This window comes from Polyodon spathula, chromosome 13, assembly GCF_017654505.1.
Source record: "Polyodon spathula isolate WHYD16114869_AA chromosome 13, ASM1765450v1, whole genome shotgun sequence".
NCBI classification, from domain to species: Eukaryota; Metazoa; Chordata; class Actinopteri; order Acipenseriformes; family Polyodontidae; genus Polyodon; species Polyodon spathula.
Genome location: NC_054546.1, coordinates 16,308,984 through 16,332,835, shown reverse-complemented (window position 1 = coordinate 16,332,835; position 23,852 = coordinate 16,308,984). Strand labels below are relative to the sequence as shown.

General features: G+C 39.6%; 1 protein-coding gene across 6 annotated transcripts in view; it reads right to left on the bottom strand.

The window, feature by feature from the left end:
- The window catches only part of LOC121325533 (myopalladin-like), a 139,693-nt gene that overhangs the window by 100,843 nt on the left and 14,998 nt on the right, over positions 1-23,852 (bottom strand). For all 6 annotated transcript variants that reach the window (XM_041268154.1, XM_041268153.1, XM_041268156.1 and 3 more), the window contains exon 2: positions 21,386-22,363. In XM_041268154.1, the coding sequence (XP_041124088.1) occupies positions 21,386-22,362 (977 nt within the window). In that variant the 5' untranslated portion in view covers position 22,363. The remainder of the gene's footprint in view (positions 1-21,385; positions 22,364-23,852) is intronic.

Below are 23,852 nucleotides of genomic sequence, written 5' to 3'. Positions count from 1 at the left end.
GGCCACCTTCCAGAAAACATCACTTTAGACTAAAGAAAAACCTTAGATATGAAAAAAAAAAACGTAACAAATAATTCCCCCTGCCATTTTGAACATTTCTTGCAAGCGTAATGTTTTTATATACAGTCAAACCCTTTTAAAACCGCCCTTCTAATGTCACCCTATGCTTATTATCAAATGTCCCAAACAGAATATAATTAGAGACAATGGAGACAAGCTCTAATTACATCACTTCTGACATTATCACATTACAGTTTATATCAATGAAATGTATCAGTCATACAACTGACTTCCCCCACCTAATGTCACTATATAAAAATATAAGACTGTTTACGTGCAAGTAAGGTGAACACAATTGTAATCAATGTTATCTCTAGTACTACACTTTAAACTTTACAGCAAAACAGGAGTATTTGTTGTATCAGTTATTTTTCCAGGTTATTGATGTACTACTGATAAAGTCAGCTTTGCTTATTACTGTTTTTGCTCAGTCCGTTTAAGTGATATTGAAAGTGTTTGGCTTTACACACTATCTGATTAATTTACGTATGTACCAATACAAACAACATAAATAAATACACTATTACAGACTGTAAATAAACAAACACACCTAAATACAAGCACCTTTTTTTTTCTATAAACACATCAGTCACCTATTCAGTACCTCCTCAGATTAGATGACATTCACACTGTCAGCTTACCAGTTACACTGTAAAGGCTGCAGCTGTCTTACCCTTCACCTCTCATGCCAGTTTGTCTATCACAAAACCCAACAGAAAGACAAGTCAAAGTTTCCAAGTAGAGTTATTCCAGTTAGTTTATGCAGCCATTCACTGGAGGTGCACCTTGCATTCAGAAGACATATCCCTGACAGTACCTTGGTGTGACACTGCCTTATGATGCTGTAGTGTTGCCTCCTCTTCCTCTCTCTGTCTCTCTTTCTCTCCCCCTCTCACTCACTGAGGTTCTGGGCAAAGCCAGGAAATGAGCTCATGACGAGGCTCATGTTACTTGAAATCTCATTTGGTATTTCACAGCTCCAGTTCCATGAAACTCCTTTACCTCTCACTGCACAGCTCACTTCACTTTTTGGGTTGCTTTGTGTCTCAGTGTGTAACACATTTGCTTCTGTTACAAATAATTCTTACGAAGGGATACTCCATCCAGGCAACCTAGCTTAATGTTAAAGAGCCTTTAAATTACCATAGAAATATTGAGTCATCAAAATTTTTCTCTGGACCTGGCTTTGACCATTGAGCTTGTGTGGAGAAACCTAACTGCCTAGCACTAAAACAGGCTTCCTCATTCTATTCAACTCATGTGACAACGGTAGTTTTCACCTACTCTACCAACTCCACATATAGAGAAAAATAGAGTAGATAGGGCTGGCTCAGTAAAAAGTCACATAAAGTCTGTTCAGTGATGGAAGTTAAACATGTTTGGGCTAACTCAAAGCAAACATGGACCCAGACAAAGGCAAAAGGGTAATAAATCAATATTGGAGCAAGAGAACCCAGAAGCACCCTTCATGAATACCAAAATCATAAAAATGTTAAGAATAATTAAATTAAATTACTATTTACGAAGTAAAAAAAAAAAAATTGCTTTAGACCCGATGGATTGTCTCAGCAAATTGTCTCAAGTATCAATTAGTCACTATTGTGTAGTAGTACTGTACTGTTGTGTAGTAGATGGCTGCATTAAGTGCTCTTACCTTTGTCTTGGACATTTTATTATCTAGAATGTCCGGTGTGTTGGATAAGGACGTCTAAACTCCTCCAAATAAACACTGTATTACTGTGCCATAAGAAGCTTTGTCTCATGCACAGAAAACAAACAACTCACAAAAACACCATTTTCAAAGGGGTAAACTTACCATGACACCTCTGGGAGTTATTTCAAATCTACTTTATTGCACTGTATTGTAATGGCTGTTTTACCTAAAGATCGAACAGTACAAGTGTTGAAAAGATACAAATGGTCGTGCCTAATTTCAGTTAATGAGCTAATCTTGCTTTGTTGTTTATTATGTTGCTATAATTACTCGGTAAACAAGCAGGATCTGAATGTCTTTCCCAGATCAGTCAGGTAGGATTACAGTGCTGACAACGTGGCAGATGAGACCCGATCTTCAGAGGGTTTTAGTGTACTAGTAAAGTGATAGTAGTGTACTAGTAAAGTGGTAGTAGTATGTAGCTCATTGCTAATTTGTATAGAAAACAATTAGCTATAACTGATTGACAGTAAAGCCTTTTCAGAAATCCCCCAATCTGCTCTATTTTCACTCTGTGCACAGATTAGCTCTGGCTAAGATTCCAATTTCATACAAGGCCAAATTTAGGACACATACAATGGAGCACTAATTTAGACTGTAGTTATGAATCCTTAAAACGCTTTGAAAGATACCAGTCATTATTTTGTTTTCTACCATACCAAATATACAGTATGGTGTGAAATACTCTTTGTCTACATATTTACAAGGCAAGTTTTGGATGGTATCAGTAATGGCTAAGAAAATAAGTACAGCAGCTAAAGTGTTACTAAACTAACTGCAGTATTATAGAAAGTGTCTATAGAAAGTCTACACCCCCTTGAACTTTTTTTACATTTTGTTGTGTCAGTGCCTCAGTTTCATGCATTAAAAATTATATATTAAAAATACAAAACTGAAAGATCATAATTAGATAAGTCTCCACCCCCCTGAATTAATACTTGGTGGAAGCACCTTTGGCAGCAATTACAGCTGTGAGTCTGTTGGGATAGGTCTCTTGCATGCCTAGATTTGGCAATATATGACCATTCTTGAACAAAACTGTTCAAGCTCTGTCAAGTTCCTTGGGGAGCATTGATGGACAGCAATCTTCAAGTCATGCCACAAATTTTCAATTTTCGGGGCTCTGACTGGTCCACTCAAGGACATTTACCTTTTTGTTCCTTAGCCACTGCAGTGTAGCTTTGGCTGTGTGCTTTGGGTCATTGTCATGCTGAAAGGTGTACTTCCGTCCCAGTTTCAGCTTTCTTTCAGAGGCCAGCAGGTTTTCCTCAAGGACTTCTCTGTACTTTGCTCCACTGAATTTTCCCTTCTATCCTGACAAGTGCTCCAGTCCCTGCCGATGAGAAACATCCCCATAACATGATGCTGCCACCACCATGCTTAACAGTAGGGATGGTGTTCTTTGGGTGATGTGCTGTGTTGGGTTTGCGCCAAACATAACGCTTTGCATTTAGGCCAAAAAGTTCCACTTTAGTTTTGTGAGACCACAAAACTTTTTGCCACATGGCTACAGAATCTCCAGAGTGTTATTTTGCTTACTTTAAATGGGATTCAAGGTGGGCTTTCTTGAGCAATGGCTTCTTTCTTGCCACACTACCATACAGGCCAGATATGTGGAGTGCTTGGGATATTGTTGTCACATGCACACTTTGACCAGTTTTGGCCATAAAAGCCTGTAGCTCTTGTAAAGTTAGTTGGCCTCTTGGTAGCCTCTCTGATCAGTTTCCTTCTTGCTCGGTCATCCAGTTTGGAGGGACGGCCTGATTCTGGCAGGGTCTTGGTGGTGTCATATATATACCTTCCACTTCTTAATAATCATCTTGACCGTGCTCCAAGGGATATTCAGGCCTTTGATATTTTCTATACCCATCCCCCTGATCTGTGCCTTTCAACAACTTTGTCCCAGAGTTCTTTTGAAAGCACCTTGGTGCTTATGGTTGAGTCTTTGCTTTGAAATGCACTACCCAGCAGAGGGAACCTAAAGGAACTGCTGAATTTATCCTGAAATCATGTGAATCACTACAATTTAATGCAGGTGGAGGCCACTTAACTTGGTATGTGATTTTGAAAGCGATTGGTTACACCTAAGCTAATTTTGGATTGCTATCACAAAGGAGGTGGGCACTTGCCACATGCAACGCTACCCCTATTTTGAACCAAGTAAGAACAACAAAGGTTGTGAATACACAAACCAAACTTTTCAGTTTTTGTAAAGATGTTCCCTCCTCCCATATCACAACCTTCTACAAAAGCAAGAACACAAGTCTGTTGACTTTCAAATTACTGATTCAGTTTCCCAGACAGCTGCTGTATATTCATTTATATTTCAAATGAGGTTACAGATATTTATAAAACTAGAAGGGAAATGTTTTTTGCAAACAAAAGAGTGTCTTATTGACATACACTGAGTGTACAAAACAATAGGACCACCTTCCTAATATTGAGTTGCACCCATTTTTGCCCTCAGAACAGCCTCAATTTGTCGGGGCATGGACTCTACAAGGTGTCGAAAGCGTTCCACAGGGATGATGGCCCATGTTGACTCCAATGCTACCTACAATTGTGTCAAGTTGTCTGGTAGTGGATCTCTACTCTGATTAGCTCGTTCCATCTCATCCCACAGATGCTCAATTGGACTGAGATCTGGTGACTGGGCAGGCCACTGCAGTAAGCTGAATTCACTGTCATTTTCGTGGAACCATTCCTGGACAATCCTAGCTTTGTGGCATGGGGCATTATCCTGCTGAAAAAATTCATTAGTAGATTTTTTTTTTTCCAATCCTCCAGTGTCTAATGTTTTCATTCCTTAGCCCACTGCAACCACAGTTTCTTGCGTTTTGCTGAAAGAAGTGGGACTCTTAGGTTGTCGGCTGCCATACCCCATTCGTGTCAAGGTACAACGAGTTGTGCATTCTTTTATGGGTCTTTCGGCACCAGTGTTGTAGTGGACTGTCAGTTGACTAACTTTAGCCCGTCTGTTGCTCTGCACAATTCGTGTCAGCCTCCTTTGGCCTCTTTCATCAATGAGCCATTTTTGACCATTGGCCTGCCGTTGGCTCAATGTCCTTTGGGTGGTGGACCATCCTTGATACACACGGGAAACTGCTGAGCATGAAAAACCCAGCAGCATTGTAGTTCTTGACACACTCAAACCAGCACACCTGGCACCTACTACCATACCCTGTTCAAAGGCACTTAAATCTTTTGTCTTGCCCATTTACCCTCCGAATGGCACACTTACACAATCCATGTTTCAATTGTGTCAAGGCTTAAAAATCCTTCTCTAACCTGTCTCCCCTTCAGCTACACTAATTGAAGTGGATTTAACAGCTTACATCAATAAGGGATCATAGCTTTCACCTGGATTCACCTTGTCAGTCTATTTCATGGAAAGAGCAGGTGTTCCTAATGTTTTGTACACTCAGTGTATGTCAGGGCCAGACAAACCAAATCATTCTCAACATGATTCGATGAAGCCACTGAAAACCTAATGTTATACAATATTAAACCTTGAGCTTGAAACTCACATCCCGATGGGCTAATGCAGGGTCACATGACCAAACTTATTTTGTGCTGTTCCCCCCAAAAAACGAGTGATCTGAGTGATCAGTAGTGCACTATGACGCTACCCAACAATAACAAAAACACTTTAGTCACTTTTTCTACCTTCAGATCAACAGCTTTCCACTATAAGCCTAATCTCCAGTCAATTGTATACTATATAAGGTTTCAGGAAGACTTCCAAGATATTTTGTTGGCAAGTTATTCTAACTTTAATGTAAAAACCTAACCCCCCTTAAGGCCTGCAATAAGGCTCACACTATATCTTTAAAAATGACACTTGGGTACACCTACCATCAGCTGGTGACCATTCCTGCCGATTGTACAATGTCACTAATGGCTTTGTTACTATAAGTAGCAGAGAGTTCTATATAAAAAAAAGCAGTGCGACATTTATGGGATTGCAGAGTGTCTCACATCACTATATATAAATTAAACACACAGCAAGTAAGAAATGTATAAAACCTGATGAAATGACATGGAAAACAATTAGTAATGGCTGTACATGATATAACGAATGCTGTTAAAATGTGGAAATGCTGCTAGCATACTTGATATTAGCGCTGATTGTATTCTGTTCTTACTTACACAGCTATATTTATTTGCATCCAATTTGCTAGTCTGTGAATGGGACTCTGTCAGATAGCAGTTGAATGACTTTCAAAAGCTATTACAGGGATTAAGCTTTAGCATGAGGATGAATTAAAAATATTTTCAGTGTTATTCACGTCAACCCTAATGGTGGAACAGAGAGATATATATTATTATATATATATATATATATATATATATATATATATATATATATATATATATATATATATATATATATATATATATATATATATATATATATATATATATATATATATATATGATCTAGAAAATTATAAATACTAGGAACTTTGAAAAGTATAAAAATCTTTTGACGGGGGGAAAATATATAAAATCAGAAAATCAGACATGTAATCATATATTTATATACTTAATGTCTGATTACGTTTTATATATATTGGTACTATACAAAGTTTGTTAACATTTATTTGTAAACATACCTACATGACTGATTTTCTTTAAATTTTCCCGATACAATGATATGATTATAAATATTTATATATATTATTATTTCTATATATGAAAAATATAAGGATCATGCTTTTCTATCATATATTAAAAATACTGTGTTTATTCGAATTTAAGTCGCACCCCCAAATACGACACCAAAAAAAAAAAAAAAAAAAAAAAAAGACCCTGAATGCAAGTTACATTTATGTCTCAATGAAAAAAACACAATAATTGACAGTTAAATTACTTTAATTTCTAGGTGCCAGCAGGGAACACTATCACAGCATCAGAGTACGTCGCGTACCATATTACAAACACAAATGGGAAAAGAAAATATGTACAGTACTTTCAGTATTGAACAACAGTCATTGCAGTGTATGGTAGCTGGGAAAGGGTAAATTACCTTGAAGGGTAAATTACCTTTCATTTCAGTCTGCTTTATTGTCCTCGTTTGTTTAATTTGGCAAATCTGACTGGGATGTTTGCAAGCAAAATTAGTGCAAGACAGAAATGTGTAGTTCATTTTAAGTTAGGACTTTGGAGTTTACACTAGTGGAAGATCGTAATAACTGTGAGTAAGTTGGAGAATCAGAGAGCGATGGAGAATCCGCCATTAAGCTGTACATACCTTAGTGTTCAGAATGAAAGATATATAAATAAACAATTGTTCATTTTGTAGCCGGACCCACGTTGATAATTTCAACAAGTACTATACTGGTAATATTATAGTATTACATAGCTTTCGATTGCGTCTCCATCTTCTGACACATAGATGCTGCAGTTTCCCTTTTCTTCAGCAAACAAAATTACTTTTCTTTTAAAAGATACATTAAAAAACATTCATGAAGTTCACTGTGCAGCTATTTTAATATAGCAGCACTGTACCGAGAGTAGTATCTGTAGTGGGCAGAACTGTGTACATTTGGTCTTGTTCAAGCACACCAGAATAACTGATAGGCGCAGATGTAAATTGGTACCCTAACTAAAAACCTTGAATCCAAGTTGCTCCCCCCAAATATGAACTTTTATGTTGGCCACAAAAGTGCGACTTAAATTCATGTACATACGGTATGTTTGGTTTTTTTTTTCCCATAAGGGAGTACTGTCATACACAGAGTTTGCTGGTATTGAAGCCACAAAATAATAAATATTCCACATAAGTGTCATGAAGACCACATGTCTATCACATCAGTTTCAGCAAACCTTGTCTATCAGTGAATCAGCTGGAATATGTGATCACATCAGCAAAATATGTAACCCACATGTGTAATGGAGTGATGTGAAACACATCTGAAGGGGTTTATTTGGAAACTACACAAATTGTGTGTTATTTTTCCACACATGAATCACAAGCTTCATTTGTAAAATAGGTATTATTTTGTATTATTTTGATAAAGGTTTATGCCCAGTGACCCAGGGGGATAATAGTTTTGTTTATCAGAGTAATCATATGAACAAAAGAATGCTTTGCAACCCTTTTATCCTGCACCCACGCCTACAGTTGAAAATTGTTTGTCTGCTCGTCTGTTTTTAAGATTTGAAAGACTTCAATCAGGTCTCTCCCCAAACTCTTTTTAGATTTATTTCCTTAAACCTAAACTCTCTTTCGCTCTTTCTTTTAAGCCATGGAAATAGTCTGGTGGTTGCTCTTCACAGGAATGTCAATGTGCAAGTGCATTGTACAACCTCATCATAACCTCCTTGGATTTGTACTCCACTCTTTCGGCTATATACCCAAGCATTCTATTTGCATTTTTGATTGCTCCCTGCACTGTGTGGTTGTGACAGTGTTGAGTCTTTTACAACACCAAAGTCTTTCTCTTGTGGGTCTATAGTTTTGGTATTTTATGTCCAGTGTGTAAAACTTTACATTTGTTGACTTTGAATTTCATGTTATCTTAATTCATATCAATACAACCATTTAGTTAAAACAGCAAAGGTCCAACAGGTCCATTGTGAAAATAGGTAAGATTTTAATATCGGCTTAGAAATAAAGTCCTACCTATTTTGGATTAGTGCAGTGGTGTCAAACTCGTTTCGTTTGGCGGGCCTGATCCGATACCCTGGCACCTGGCGTGGGCCGAGTGACAGTTATAAAAATATAAAGAGGCACCCAAAACCCCAAACCTTTGCATGAGCAACACAAGTTGTCAGGGGATATGATACATATACACATGAAGATAAATACTCTGAATTAGCACAGTCATTGAAAAAGCAGCAATTGATGTTTACTAATGCTTGTAGCATAAGTGATGCTGCTGTTAAGGCAAGCCATGTGATTGCTCACAAAATAGCTGTTTCTTCAAAACCATTTTCTGATAGAGTTTTTGAAGAAATGCTGCTGAAATAGTGTCTTGCAAAGCATCAAGTTTTCTCCGTTATGAATATCAACAAATCAAAATGTTATTCTCAACTTAAGTCGATACTCAAGATATTGATGTGCTAGTTCAAGCAAAGGTTCCAGGTATGAGGAGCAGCAGTAGCAGTCACTAATGTTCTTCGTCTTTATCTTTTTGCTGAGTGCTAAATAAAAAATTGAAAAATATTCCAGAATTAAGAAGGGCCTTGCTTTAACCTCATGAATTAACTACAAAACAAAGAAAGCAATACAGTAGTTAAATCGTGTGTGTATTTCAAGTAAAAACGTATTGTGTCTTGGCAATAAAAAAGTGGTCATAGACGCATTTTTATAAATTAGTAACATTTGGTTTTTAACTTGAATAAACACTTCAAATAAAATAAATGTTAAAAAGATGGTGTTGTACAATATAAACAATATTTACTCACCTGTATCATAATATTGCAGACTTAAACGGACACTGGTTGTAGCGGTGGTAAGAATCCAAGCCCCACCCCCAACAGCAGCAGTGAGGGGCTGCGAGAAGCGGTTCCAGCAGAGGAAACCTCGCTGCCGGTTTCCGTGACAATATAAAATCTCACACACAGAAAATAATTTCTGACGGTCGCAGACATTTGTTTTTTGCCTTTGAATACATGTGGAAAGACGTTAGTTCTTTAACGTTTTTTTTTTTTAACCTGTATTCTAGTGAATAAAAAAATGATATTCCATGGGCCGTATGTCTGACACCCCTGGGTTAGTGGAACCAGTGTTCAAAAATTCAGGGGGCAAGGGGGCCAGGCACCTGCCTTCTATTCCTCTGATAGTATTTAAAAGCAATATATTGTTTTAAAAAAAATTGTGTTTCGAGGTAGCAGTCTTGTGATTTATATGTCACCAGAATTTATTATTATTATTATTATTATTAACTGAAATATGCTTGGAATATTTAAGCTGTTATGTGTCAGACTCAAGGCATGCTGCCATGGATCACTGCAGGACCTGATATTGTAAAACATGAAAATCCATGTATCACACAGCAGTAAATGGTAACATAAATGTGATACCCTCTTAGCCTTGGCAGAAACTCATTTAGCCACCCTGACCAATCCCTGATCTCTGAAAACACAGTGTCACAGTATATAAATTCCTTTAATTAGTTTTAAGCACAGAGCTTCATGGTGAAGATATGGGATAAGATAAGAATATATTAACAAAAGACTAAGCTTGCTGAATCCCACATGTGCCTATGGAGTGGCCAAACATTGTTGCCTGATGGTCTCATAACACATTTCTCGTCTGCCTACGTTTAGTCCAGCCTGTGGCAAAAAGTCTCTATTCATGATGTCACCTAGAAGAATTTATTGTCACTGCCATACAGCATTTATTGTGACAGCCTGTGGCAAAGTGGTTTGTAGTGCTTCGGTGTATAGGTGATGCTCTGATTGCTGGTGCTCGTGCGCGTTCAGATCTGGGCTTCTCGCTGCAGCTCCAGCTTCGTATCAGCCGTCTGGCAAAACAAACACAACACTTCTCAATGAACCCACACTTCATTCAAGGTTCCGTCCGTGTCTCCTCTCATTAACCACAACAAAGGAGCCGATTACGGCGTCACGTCCCCCTAAAGTACCCTAAGCCCCGCCCCCTCCGATAGCTAGTTCAATCACGTCTCCTCCAATTCATGACTGAAACTTTGCTCACCGTACTAGGGCGATGACTCCAGGTACCGTAACGCCGCCCTCTTCCTGAATGGCCGGCTCCCGACTGTTCCTGGGATGAACTGCCCAACCATTCAGTAGGAAGCCCGCAGCTCCTGTTGTACAGTGCCCTCACCGGTCGAAAGGGAGATTGTTGATTTGGATTCATTCGCTCTCCGTCACACAGCCCTATAAGACATTTCAGTTCATTGTCATTATCTTTTGTATTTAATAGGTAATTAACCATATATTTCGATTTCAATTGGAAGATGACCAACAACCAATACTTTTGGGGTATGCCTGCCACAGGTCAGTTATTTACTGAGCATTTTAATGTCCGAGCTGCCGATAGGCCGCTACAGGGAGTGACGTCCTCGGTCCCGCCTACTGAGGGAATAAGTAGTCACTCCGCGAAGATCACATTCTCTTTTGCTTCTCAGAATCAGGTAGGTAAGGTAGGTATAACTATAGCCTCGTGCTTCAGTGCTTCGACATCCTCGGTGCTCCAGAGCCTCGACGCCTTGGTGCTTCGCCGCCATTGGTGCATAGGCGATCCCAGCATCGATACATTCGGTGTCTTTGGTGCATCAGAGCATAGGTCCCTCTGTGCTTTACCGCCTTCAGTGCTCCAGAGCCTCGAAATCTCAGTGCTTTGGCGCCTTCGGTGCTCAGATGCTCTCTGCATCGATACCTTCGGTGCCCTCGATGTTTCGACGCCTCAGAGCCTCTGTACTTCGATGATTCAGTGCCTATCGGCCCCAGAGCTTCGGAGCCTCAGTGCTTCGACGTACCCGGCGCTCGATTGCTCCCTGTATCGGTACCTATGGTGCCTTCGGTGCCCCAGAGCCTCAGTGCCTCAGTGCTTTAGCCTCTCAGTGCACCCAGACCTTGATGCAGTGGTTCCTAGGCACCCCTAGTGCAGACACTCCAGGCGGCAAAATGTCCAAGTTCCACCATTGCACGTCTTGTGGAGGGTTGTTTCCTTCACAAGACAAACACCTCCTATGTGTCAAGTGCTTGGGGATGCACAAGAGGCTTGCAGTTGGGAGCCCCGCCTCCCCCCCTCCTCCACCTGCTTTTCAGCCCATCACAGAGTATACCCTGTGTGCAGGCTTCAGCCCCCCAAGCTCACAGCCACTCACTGTCTCCCTTGAGGAGAAATAAGAGGGTAAGGCACAGTAGGCAGGCCAGGGATATCTCGAAGATGGCTCAGGTCCTTGAGTATTTGGTCAGGCAGCAGGATCTTCTCCCAGCTCCCGCCCCAGCTCCGCCTCCGACACCTACTCAGGTACCGACCCCACCTTCACTGGCGGTTACGGACGTCTCAGACCAAGATGAGGTGATGAGAGAGGAGGACCAGGACGTGATCTCCTGTGACTGGATGTCCTTGGATCACCAGGAAACAAAGGTCCAGGAAGTGACCCAGGAGATGAGCCCTAGCTCTGAGGTGGCCTCAGAGACTGGTGTTACCTCTCCATCAAACTCGGATTGAGCACTGATGGAGCGAGCCTCCAATTTCCTCAAGGTTCCCTGGAAGGAAGCACCAGGGAAGCAGCGTTCTTTATTCAGACCAGCACAAGCTTCAACCCCAAGCCTTTTCCGGTGTTCCCGGACTTTCTGCCCTAGACAGCCTCCAAGACAGGCTCCACCCCAACCTCATCAGCACAGCAGGGCCCCTGAAAGCTTGCGGACTCAGACCCACCACTTCTCACAACACCAAGCTGCAATACTGGCACAACTGCACCTCAGACTCTTGGGTGCTCGCCACCATACACACCGGTTATGTGCTGCAGCTCTGTGCATGCCCTTCTCCATTTCGAGGGATCACTGTTACATCTGTGAGTCACCCTCTCCATGTCTTGGCCCTCAGGTTAAAAGTAAAAACATTACTTCTCAAACAAGCCATCCACCTCATAGAACACACCTCTCAAGAGGAGGGGTTCTACTCAAGGTACTTTCTAGTGCCAAAAAAGGATGGGGGGCTTCGCTCCATCCTAGACCTGAGACACCTCAACGGGTTCTTGAGAGAGAGGAGGTTCCAGATGGTCACACATTGCCACATCCACCAGTCAGTCAGGCCAGACAACTGGTTTATCACAGTGGACTTAAAGGATGTGTATTTTCACGTCCCTATTCGTAATGCGCCCTTTCATTTGTCAACCGCCAGGGAGGACTTCGGTCCCCGGGGTTGCGTTGCATAGCTTTTCGACTACTGATCTGGGCAAAGAGGCACTTGCTATCCCTCTGGGCTGTTTATCTCCCGGAAGTGGCGAGTTGGGCGACTGACCTCCTCTCTAAGAAAGATCCACATCCATCAGAATGGAGACTCCACCCTCACATGGTAAAACGCGTTTGGGAATGGTTCAGGAGTGTCCGAGTCAAGCCCTTTGTCAGGCAGAGTCGACTCAGTGCGCGCTATGGTTCTTCCTCCACCACTGCAGCGGTTCAATAGGCATCGATGCCCTAGCCCATGAGTGGCCCATGGAGCTCTTGTACACATTCCTGCCAATAGCGTTGTTTCCAGCCTTCCTAGAGAATGTTCAGAGAGAAGAGGTGACAGTTCTCCTGGTGGCCCCCAGATGACCTCTGGTTTACAAACCTTTGCCAGCTGCTGCAAGGCCAGCCCTAGCAAATCCCACTGTGCATGGATCATGTTCCCTTGTGACGGCTTTGACATACTTTACCAAAAGTATTTGTTGTTGGTTGTCTTTAAATTGAAAGGGAATGATAGGTTACAAATGTCACCCAGGTTCCTGAAAGAGAAGACGACCAACACACCTTGCGAGGTCGCATCACTCTCATTCGCGGGTTCAATGCAAAAGAGAATATTAGGCAGGACCAAGGACGTCACTCCCTGGAGGGGCCTATCAGCAGCTCTGACATAAAATGCTCAGTAAATACCTAACCTGTGGCAGGCATATCCCAAAAGTATTGGTTGTTGGTTGTCTTCTCTATCAGGGAAACTGGGTTATATCTGCAACCTATCGATTTCACACATATGGATTTCAACAGCGCTCCCTTTGGGCAATTTGTACTATGTTCATCATAGCTTGCCCTATGCCATGACTAAATTCATCACCTCACAGCATGTCTGGATATATACCTCAGGCGAGCACAAAGTTTAAGTAGAATTCTTATGTGATATTAAACAACAAAAATATATTGGGGTGAGATCTCAAATTTACCTTCTTACAAATCTTTTTGCATTACAAGAGCAAGATGGAGTCAGTAAGGCAAGTTCAAACTCTGGTACATTTTAAGTTACTGGGTTCATTTTTCTTTAAAGAGTTTTAAGTTTTGTTTTGCTTGCTTGTTTGTTTGTTTTAGAGTCCAACCAGCATTTAACACAAATACCAACAAATGTCTCTTTAGTTTAACTTAGAACCTGTTAAAATACATTTTATAAGGGGTATTTTAAAGCTGTCAAACTCTAAGCTCCAGCTGGTCACAATGACAAGATCATGGGTGCCAGACAGTTATTCATTTTGACATTTACACAAAACACAGAGATGACTGTATGGTGACATATACTAGAAAGATTTGTATTTAGTCTGTAATTCAAGACTCTTTTTTTTTTTTTTTACCTGGCATATACCCTCATGTATATTTACAATGTGAAAATTAAGCAACTTTATCAGGGGTTCACCAATTAGATGGCAAAAATAACCAAAAAAACAATAAAACAAGTGTTTATTCAACACATCTGGCTGTTTTGCTGGGGAATTTGAAATATAGTACTAAGTATTGCTTTGATTATAATACAATTTATTTCCAATATATGGTTTACTTTATTGTACATGTACAATGCATTGTTATAAATACAGACATAATTAATCTGTAAACCTGGGCAACCCAGGCAAGCGCCCGGCACCCCAACACCAGAGGGGGGCCCACACATATACAGAAATAAAATTGCAAATATGAGTAAATTTACTATCCAAGTGCCCGCTATCCTACTCACGCAGCCTAGGGCTAGAAATGCTTCGTTTTCACTCAATTGAACTAAAGTATATGCATGCAGTGAACTGAAACGTTTCAGAGTTCCCCTTTTTATTTTCTGTTTTCCTGTTGCGTTTTGTTCCCTAGTCCTGCTTTTTCTCATTGCCTATTTGCTTCCATCCTCCCCAGGTCTTCGTAAAGCCAAACGCTATTGTCTCATCTTGCCATAAAAATTATATAAATGTGCCAATTAAATACATTCTATAATTGCCACATTTACTTTCCAACAATCGAGACTTTCATTTGACAAGCGTTTTGTCGAGCCTCATTATCATAACACCCACTATAATTATACCATTTTAAACCATCAAAAATTAAACCTGCTGAACTTCCACATAAGTGCACTGTCAAATTTTCTGTATACATTAAAAAATATTATTTCTGTAAAGTGTGTGTTCTGCTTTTGTACTAAGTAGTCTGCAGTAAAAAAAAAAAAAAAAAAAAAAAAAAAAAAAAAAAAAATCATTTAGTTTTAATTAAATAATATTTCACACTATACAGCAACGTGTAAAATGCAGCAACATGGTTTAATTTTGTGTTTCCGGTAGGCTAAAGTAAAAAGAAAATATGCTACAGGTATTCATTTGATTTTACTACTGTATATGCCAGCTGTACAGATTTATAAAAAAATGTTTTTTTTTTTATTTTTAAATCAGACAACTCCTGTCTCCAGACATGTCAGGTTTACTGAGGGACTATTGATTATGAAAACCTTTTTGATAGAAAAATATTGTGGGTGAAGGTGCTGGGGGGGGCATTCCTGGAGATTATACTATGTTATTGAATGAATCTAAATTGGGATATAGATTAACCCATAATCCTATTCCTTTATATATATATTATATATATATATATATATATATATATATATATATATATATATCTATAATATATATTATTATAAAGTGTTGCTTAAATTTTAAATACGTAGATATATGGAGTCTGACATAAATTAACCAAAGTGATATTATCTGGAGCTGGCTCCCATGGACTCACATTATATCCTGGTTTGGACATTTCAATGTGTTGATTATGTGTCCACTATATAAGGAAAACTGGACTAAAACTTCCAAAGAAAGTAAAATCATCTTTGGAGAATCATATTGTATTAATATAGCTTTCCATAATATGCTGCTGCCTCCCTAGGTCATGGCAAATCACCATCACGGGCAGCAAAAGTGTTCAGAAAACTATTATATTTATAGGGCCAAGTTTCTCCATGGTGTACCTTTGAGTTATGTAAAGCCTGTCGATATGAGGTAGTTATTAATTAGCTTCCCAGCGACAGCGAGTGGGAGAAGTACAGGCGTGGAAAAGTACAGAGCAGTTTCGAAGCAGAAAGGAGAAATTGCATCTTGAATTGCTTTAATCAGAAAACAGAGGACATTGGGGAAACACAGCAGCAGCTCAAAGTCAAACAGCCGCGTGTGTTTTTCTGATAAACAAGCTGAAACTCGGAGCAGCTGATTCAAATTCAGCGCCGTTTTGAGACACGGGCGAGGGGAGGAGCCAACAGCACAGCAGAACAACGCAGTTAAACGAGGCAGTCTTCCCAGCGACAACGAGTGGGAGAAGTACAGGCGTGGAAAAGTACAGAGCAGTTTCGAAGCAGTTTGAAAGCAGGTTGACGGCTGCAGAGGAAACTAAACTTCAAAAAAAAAAAAAACCTCAACATGGTCTTCAAGCCAGTAATCTGTGACACCTGCTTGATGTGGGAAATCCGAGAAAACCCAGCGGAGCTAAACCAAGTGTGCGTAAAGTGCCGCGCGATCCAGGATTTGCATAAACTAGTAAGTATGCTAGAAATGGAGCTGGAAGAAGTGAGACAGCAACAGGATCTTGAGGAACTGGCACACCCACAATTCATGGAAGTCTGCATCACCCCTAACAGACTGAAAGCCACCAGGGAGATAGAAGGTCAGAACAGCTGGGTTCAGGTAGGCAGAAGCAGGGAAAAAAAGAAACTTCGTCAAACACAACCACCAGAAATCAAAACAACCAACAGATTTGAGTCACTTCAGAATTTTGATGAGCAGAACCAACAACAAGAGAATGAAAGGAACAACATCCAGGACCCTATTGACAGTGGTGACCAGACAGCAAAAAGAAGGGAGGTCATGATTGTTGGGGACTCCATATTGAGAAACACAGCAAGTTCAATTCGCAGTTTGGACCCCCTTACTACAACAGTGTGCTGCCTTCCGGGAGCCTCGGTCAAGCACATCACTGAGAACGTGGACAGGCTCCTAGAACGAACAGGAGACGACCCGGTAGTAGTCGTCCACATTGGTACAAACAACATTGGAAGAGACAGACCAAAATCCCTGCAAAACAAATTCAGAGAGCTAGGAAGGAAATTAAAAGAGAAAACCAAAACTGTGGTATTTTCTGGTATACTACCCGCACCTTGCAAAGGACCATATGGACAGCTGGAAATAATTAATCAAAACGCATGGCTGAAGACGTGGTGCACACGGGAAGGCTTCACCTATCTTGATCATTGGACCACATTCTACAACGAGGACTATCTGTATAGACGGGATGGACTGCATTTAAATAACAAGGGAACTAGTCTACTTGGAGAAAAGATCCTCGAGCAGGTTCGGAAGCATTTAAACTAGAAAGGAAGGGGGGAGAAATCAACAAAAAAACAGAAGGGAGACCGCATCAAAACAAGAACAACAACTCAGGTAAGACAACCATTAAATGTATTTATCTAAATGCTAGAAGTATCAGAAACAAAATTCTAGAACTTGAAGCTACTGCACTAACAGGTAACTATGATGTGATAGGTGTTACAGAAACTTGGTTGTCTGAGAGTGATGGGGACGAATATAATATTTGTGGGTATACACTGTATAGGAAAGACAGGCAGGACAGAAGAGGAGGAGGGGTAGCGCTATACATAAGAAACAGTCTTGAAGCCCAGGTGTTAAACCTGGACAAAGAAAATAAAACCGAATCAATATGGGTCAGAATAACGGACAAAAATTCAAAAGGCATAATAATAGGAGCATGCTATAGACTGCCAGATTCAGACGGTGAGCAAAATAATCTGTTATACAATGACATTAGAAATGTGTGTAGCAAAGGAGAAGCCATACTAATGGGGGATTTCAACTTCCCCCAAATAAAATGGGAAAACCCGGTGGGTAGCGCGAAGGATGAAATAGAAATGGTGGAAATGACAAATGACTGCTTCCTAACACAATTTGTGAAGGCACCCACTAGAGGGGAGGCATGCCTTGATTTAGTCTTTTCAAATAACGAAGATAGAATAACTAAAACAGAGGTCAGAGAACCACTGGCAAACTCAGACCACAACATGGTCTCATTTGAAGTGTTTTTTAAATCCCCAAAAGTAATGACTAAAGCTAAGGTTTACAATTTTAGAAAAGCAAACTATGAAGGTATGAAACAGAGACTAACAGAAGTAGATTGGAGTAAAATAGAGAAAACACCCACAGAAGAAGGATGGTTGTTCTTCAAAAATGTAGTACTAGAGGCACAAAACAATTATATCCCTAAAGTAGACAAATCTAAATGTAAAACTAAATTGCCAAAATGGTTTAATAGATCAATTAAAAAAAATATTCAGCGAAAAAAGGCACTTTACAGAGCATTAAAAAAGGACCAAAAAGAAAGTACGCAGAAAGAGTACACAGAACTGCAAACGCAAGTCAAAAAGGAAGTTAGAAAGGCCAAGAGAGAAATAGAAATAAACATTGCTAAGGGAGCTAAAACCAATTCCAAAATGTTTTTCCAATATTACAACAGCAAGAGAACATTCAAAGAGGAGATTAAATGTTTAAGAGATACAAATGGCAAAATCGTAGATGAAGAAAAAAAAATAGCAAATATGTTAAATGATTACTTTTCACAAGTTTTTACAAAGGAAGATACTGACAACATGCCCCACATGTCATCCAGTTCCTATCCAGTTTTAAATAACTTTAGCATAACTGAGGCAGAAGTGTTAAAGGGACTAGGAGCTCTTAAAATAAACAAATCCCCTGGGCCGGATGAGATCCTCCCAGTAGTACTCAAAGAAATGAAAGAAGTTATTTACAAACCGCTAACCAAGATCATGCAGCAGTCTCTTGACACAGGGGTGGTACCGACAGACTGGAAAATTGCAAACGTAATACCGATCCACAAAAAGGGAAACAAAACTGAACCAGGTAACTACAGACCAGTAAGCCTGACTTCTATTATATGCAAACTTATGGAAACTATAATAAGATCCAAAATGGAAAATTACCTATATGGTAACAGGGTACTGGGAGACAGTCAACATGGTTTTAGGAAAGGGAGATCGTGTCTAACTAACTTGCTTGATTTTTTTTGAGGATGCAACATCGATAATGGATAATTGCAAAGCATATGACATGGTTTATTTAGATTTCCAGAAAGCTTTTGACAAAGTCCCGCACAAAAGATTAATTCTCAAACTGAACGCAGTTGGGATTCAAGGAAACACATGTACATGGATTAGGGAGTGGTTAACATGTAGAAAACAGAAAGTACTGATTAGAGGAAAAACCTCAGAATGGAGTGTGGTAACCAGCGGTGTACCACAGGGATCAGTATTAGGTCCTCTGCTATTCCTAATCTACATTAATGATTTAGATTCTGGTATAGTAAGCAAACTTGTTAAATTTGCAGACGACACAAAAGTAGGAGGAGTGGCAAACACTGTTGCAGCAGCAAAGGTCATTCAAAATGATCTAGACAAGATTCAGAACTGGGCAGACACATGGCAAATGACATTTAATAGAGAAAAGTGTAAGGTACTGCACGCAGGAAATAAAAATGTACATTATAAATATCATATGGGAGATATTGAAATTGGAGAAGGAATCTATGAAAAAGACCTAGGAGTTCTTGTTGACTCAGAAATGTCTTCATCTAGACAATGTGGGGAAGCTATAAAAAAGGCTAACAAGATGCTCGGATACATTGTTAAAAGTGTTGAATTTAAATCAAGGGAAGTAATGTTAAAACTGTACAATGCACTAGTAAGACCTCATCTTGAATATTGTGTTCAGTTCTGGTCACCTCGCTATAAAAAAAGATATTGCTGCTCTAGAAAGAGTGCAAAGAAGAGCGACCAGAATTATTCCGGGCTTAAAAGGCATGTCATATGCAGACAGGCTAAAAGAATTGAATCTGTTCAGTCTTGAACAAAGAAGACTGCGTGGCGACCTAATTCAAGCATTCAAAATTCTAAAAGGTATTGACAGTGTCGACCCAAGGGACTTTTTCAGCCTGAAAAAAGAAACAAGGACCAGGGGTCACAAATGGAGTTTAGAAAAAAGGGGCATTCAGAACAGAAAATAGGAGACACTTTTTTACACAGAGAATTGTGAGGGTCTGGAATCAACTCCCCAGTAATGTTGTTGAAGCTGACACCCTGGGATCCTTCAAGAAGCTGCTTGATGAGATTTTGGGATCAATAAGCTACTAACAACCAAACGAGCAAGATGGGCCGAATGGCCTCCTCTCGTTTGTAAACTTTCTTATGTTCTTATGTTCTTAAAATACCATGAAAACTATTTTTTTCATAATGATACTTGTTTATGTGAAATAAAGCATAATCTCAGCCAAAACGAACCATATATTGGCTATGTAAAGTGTTGATAAAGCCATCTCTTAGAGCATGTGAGGATTCAGTGACTGTGGGCAACATTTTCCTTGCTACTTTTATTAATGCAGGTTTCGTGTAAACGCACAGATTTTGGATTTTGTGTTCACCTCTCTTATTTCAGTGTGATTTTCCCGTGACTGTGTGGTATTTACGCATGTGGTGCTCTTGCAGGTGTGTGTCTCAGATAACGTCTAGTGGTAGTAAGGATTGCTATTGTGGAAATAAGCTCTCCACTGTGTATGGGTCTTGTTGTATGCACAACTACATGAAACAGGTGCATTTCTTTTCAAATTGTTCACAGCTTTCTGTGCAAGTGAGGTAGATTACTTTTTTATTTAATTGTCATATATTAATGTAAAATACATTTGTATACATTTTATTGATAAATATACTTTAAAAAGTACAAGTAGAAATAAATACAGGTATCAGTGCCTGTGACAGAAATACAAAGAATCTTGATTGTAAACCTCTCTCCTGACCTGTGAGGGTGCTAAGCAGCAAGGACAGAGTTCCTTGGATGGGCTGGCCTGACAGTTCTTTCTCCGAGTCAGGAAGTCGGTCAGTCAAGAAGAAGTAGAGACTCCGTTGCCAGAATGTATTGATCCGGAAATATAGCAGCCGCAGATTGTAAAGGTAGCTGCACTCATTTACCAAGGGGTCATGCATGACAGCATATAAGGGGGACGGAGAATCGTAATCTGTGCCTTCGCTTTGGTTATGAAATATAACCTGTGTTTGTTTGTCTTGTCTAATTGTTACTTGTGTGTTCGTAGACAGATAAAACGTTTTGGAGTTGTCGCTAAGGGCCAGCATAAAAACACGGAACAGCACTACACTATTGTCAAGCATTAAACTGTATCACCCACCACTAGCACTACAGCACACACCCAGAACTGGTGACCGTGTTTGTATATTGTGGGAGAGATATCTGTGTTTATTGTTTGGGACTGCAAACCTATTATTATTTACCCTGTGCATTATGCATTGCTGTGCATTATGGGGATTGCTGTTTTGGTAACCAGAGCTGGATTATGAAACAAAGAAAGCACTTTTCCATATCAGATTACAATCTCTGTCTGTTTTATTCCTGCACTGCATCACCTCTGCAACTGTACACAATAAACCACTTTGCCACAGTGCCCATTCCAGAAAGTTTTAAAATGAATCCACACTCAAAAGAATAGGTGAATAAACATTTTGTAAAACCTCGGTGTTCCAATAGCAATCACCTACATTATGAAATCCAAATATGAGACCATCACTGCCACATTTCTAAATGAAGGGTGTAAAACATTTCCTCTTACCTGACTTCAGGGGTGGGAATCCCAGTCACAATACAATCCAGCTGAACCTTGCTCCCTTCTGGAACTTCTCTGCTCTTTAGCTTCTGAGTGAATCGCGGCGGTTCCCCAATTAGCTCTTCAGAGGGAAAGGATTCGGATGAGAGTTCTTGTGAGGAACTATCCGTGGCTCCTGTTTCTGTAGATTCTTCTTGCTGTTCTTCTTGTTCTTCTTCTTGGTTGTCCTTTTGAAATATTTCTGGTTCCTCTGAGTGAGTTTCCTCTCCAATATCCAGTTGGTCATCAATGGCGACAGCAGGCCTTTCCCGGTCATTTATGGTATATGGATAAACAGAGCTTTCCAGTTGACTGTTCACTTGGTATCTGCTTCTGTGGCCTTTGCATGCCTTTGGCCTAATTCTCTTTGACCTATTAGCCTTAAAGAGGGATGACAACTCATCTATAAAGTCAGCAGCCTTATTTAGAAATTCCTTCTTATTATGGCACTCTGTTCCATATGGACTATTTATTACTTGTTTTCTAGGACCCTGAGAAGATTTCCTGGAACCTTTGGTGTTTTTAATAACATTGTCATGACGGAGGCTCTGGAAGGGTTGTCTTTCAGGGGTCAAGGCTGTAGAGGACGGGAGCTGTTTGTTTGGAGGTGCTTTGTATGGGTTACTTACTTCGGTAGTTGGACAGTTTCCAAGTGCCTGCCCCTCTTTTTTTTCTTCTGTTGGGCTGTGGGTAATGGCTTGCCTGGCAAGATTTACGCTTTTGTCCAGTTCTTCTTGGCTTAAAAATGCTGACAGGTCTTGGAATTCTTCATGCCCAACTTGCTCCTCTGACTTTCCTGTAATAGGTCCAGAGTATGGCTCATGTGAAGTGGCTTCTGATTGGCTCACCTCACTGTGTCTCTGGAGGATCTTGGATTCCTTCAAATAGCTCTCTCTGAGGAGCTGGGATATTGATGTAGAGGCTTCCAAATTATTGTCTTGCATGCTGTAAGAAATACAAAAAAACATTAAAGAGTGTTAATGACTTAATGAATCCATTTTCATACCTCTTTTTAGGTGCATCTTCAATATTAAAAAGACCCAAAGATCTTCAACACAAGGAAAGGGCAACCATTGATAATGACTTTAAAATGATTACATTTGTGGTAAAAAGGGTAGTGGTTAACTGCCAATAAACACCTACTTTAAAACTAATACAGATGTTTTCCAACATTGCTTATGAACGGGGTGAATATTAAATTGAACAATTTCATTCTTACTGCTGAATATTTGAAAAAGGTTATCAAACACCCTATGTTAAAGTGTTACTGAAAAAGCTGTAGGGTTTAAAACATAATACATTAGACCCCGTTCATACTTGCGATTTAAGGCAGCCCTGGGCCAGCCAAAATTTAGGCCATCGTTTCGATGTGATCCCTGCAATCCGGGACGAGGGCCGGCCTGGGATAAATAAGCTACTAACAAACAAATGAGCAAGATGGGCCGAATGGCCTCCTCTCGTTTGTAAACTTTATGTTTTTATGTATGAATGAAAAGCAGACTTAGGCCACCTTATCGTATCACATTATCAATTAGATTTTCTATTAAAACACAAAAAAACTCAGATTGTCTATAATGGAGCTTTTTTGTTTTAGAATTGGGGAAATATCCAAGGCTTTTTTTTGTTTCTTTGATAATAAGCAAATCAATACAAGTACTACACATACACATTAGCATAGGCAAATATGCTTGAAATTTACATAAACATACCTGTGTGATAAAACTGCTTCCAGTAATCAAGTGTTGAATGAGGCTTCAGTAAGTATCCAGAGCTTTCAAAAATGCCGAAAACAATAACAAGCATTCCTAATCGGATCAACGAGTCGATGGTAATTGAATGAAATGAAAAGCAGCAGCAAACTCCAGATTCTTTTCTGTGCCCAACGTCACCATGTCTCAGACAATCTGGCTGGAGAATGCTGCAGCTCTATTTTAAATAGCCATCCGGATGACGAAGACTCTGAGTTGAACAAACATGAACATTTTTATTTTATTTTATTACAACAGGGAACTATTTGTAATATTTGAAGAGAAAACAAAATTAAAACAAAAAGTGTATTTGTTTTATTGATTAATGGCACTGGCAAGCTTGTAACTTGCATAAAATTTGAAAGCGTAAAACGTTGTATTTTCACTGTAATATTTCAATTCCAGTTAGCATGATTATTATTGTTAATGTTAATGTTATTCTATAGCCATATGTTCGGTAATCTTCCAAGAGAAAGGGTAATGCTGATGATCAGTCTTTACTTGTAATGGTTAGGGACTAGAAAATAATAATGGCAAACATAATAATAATGAGTAAACAATAGAATAGTTTAATGATTGTGTTTGTAAATAAAAAACAGTATTCATGCACTTTAAACAAGTACATATAAACGAGAAGAAACATGTGTAATGTATTTAACATTGTCTTAGGAGGAAGCAGTAGGTGG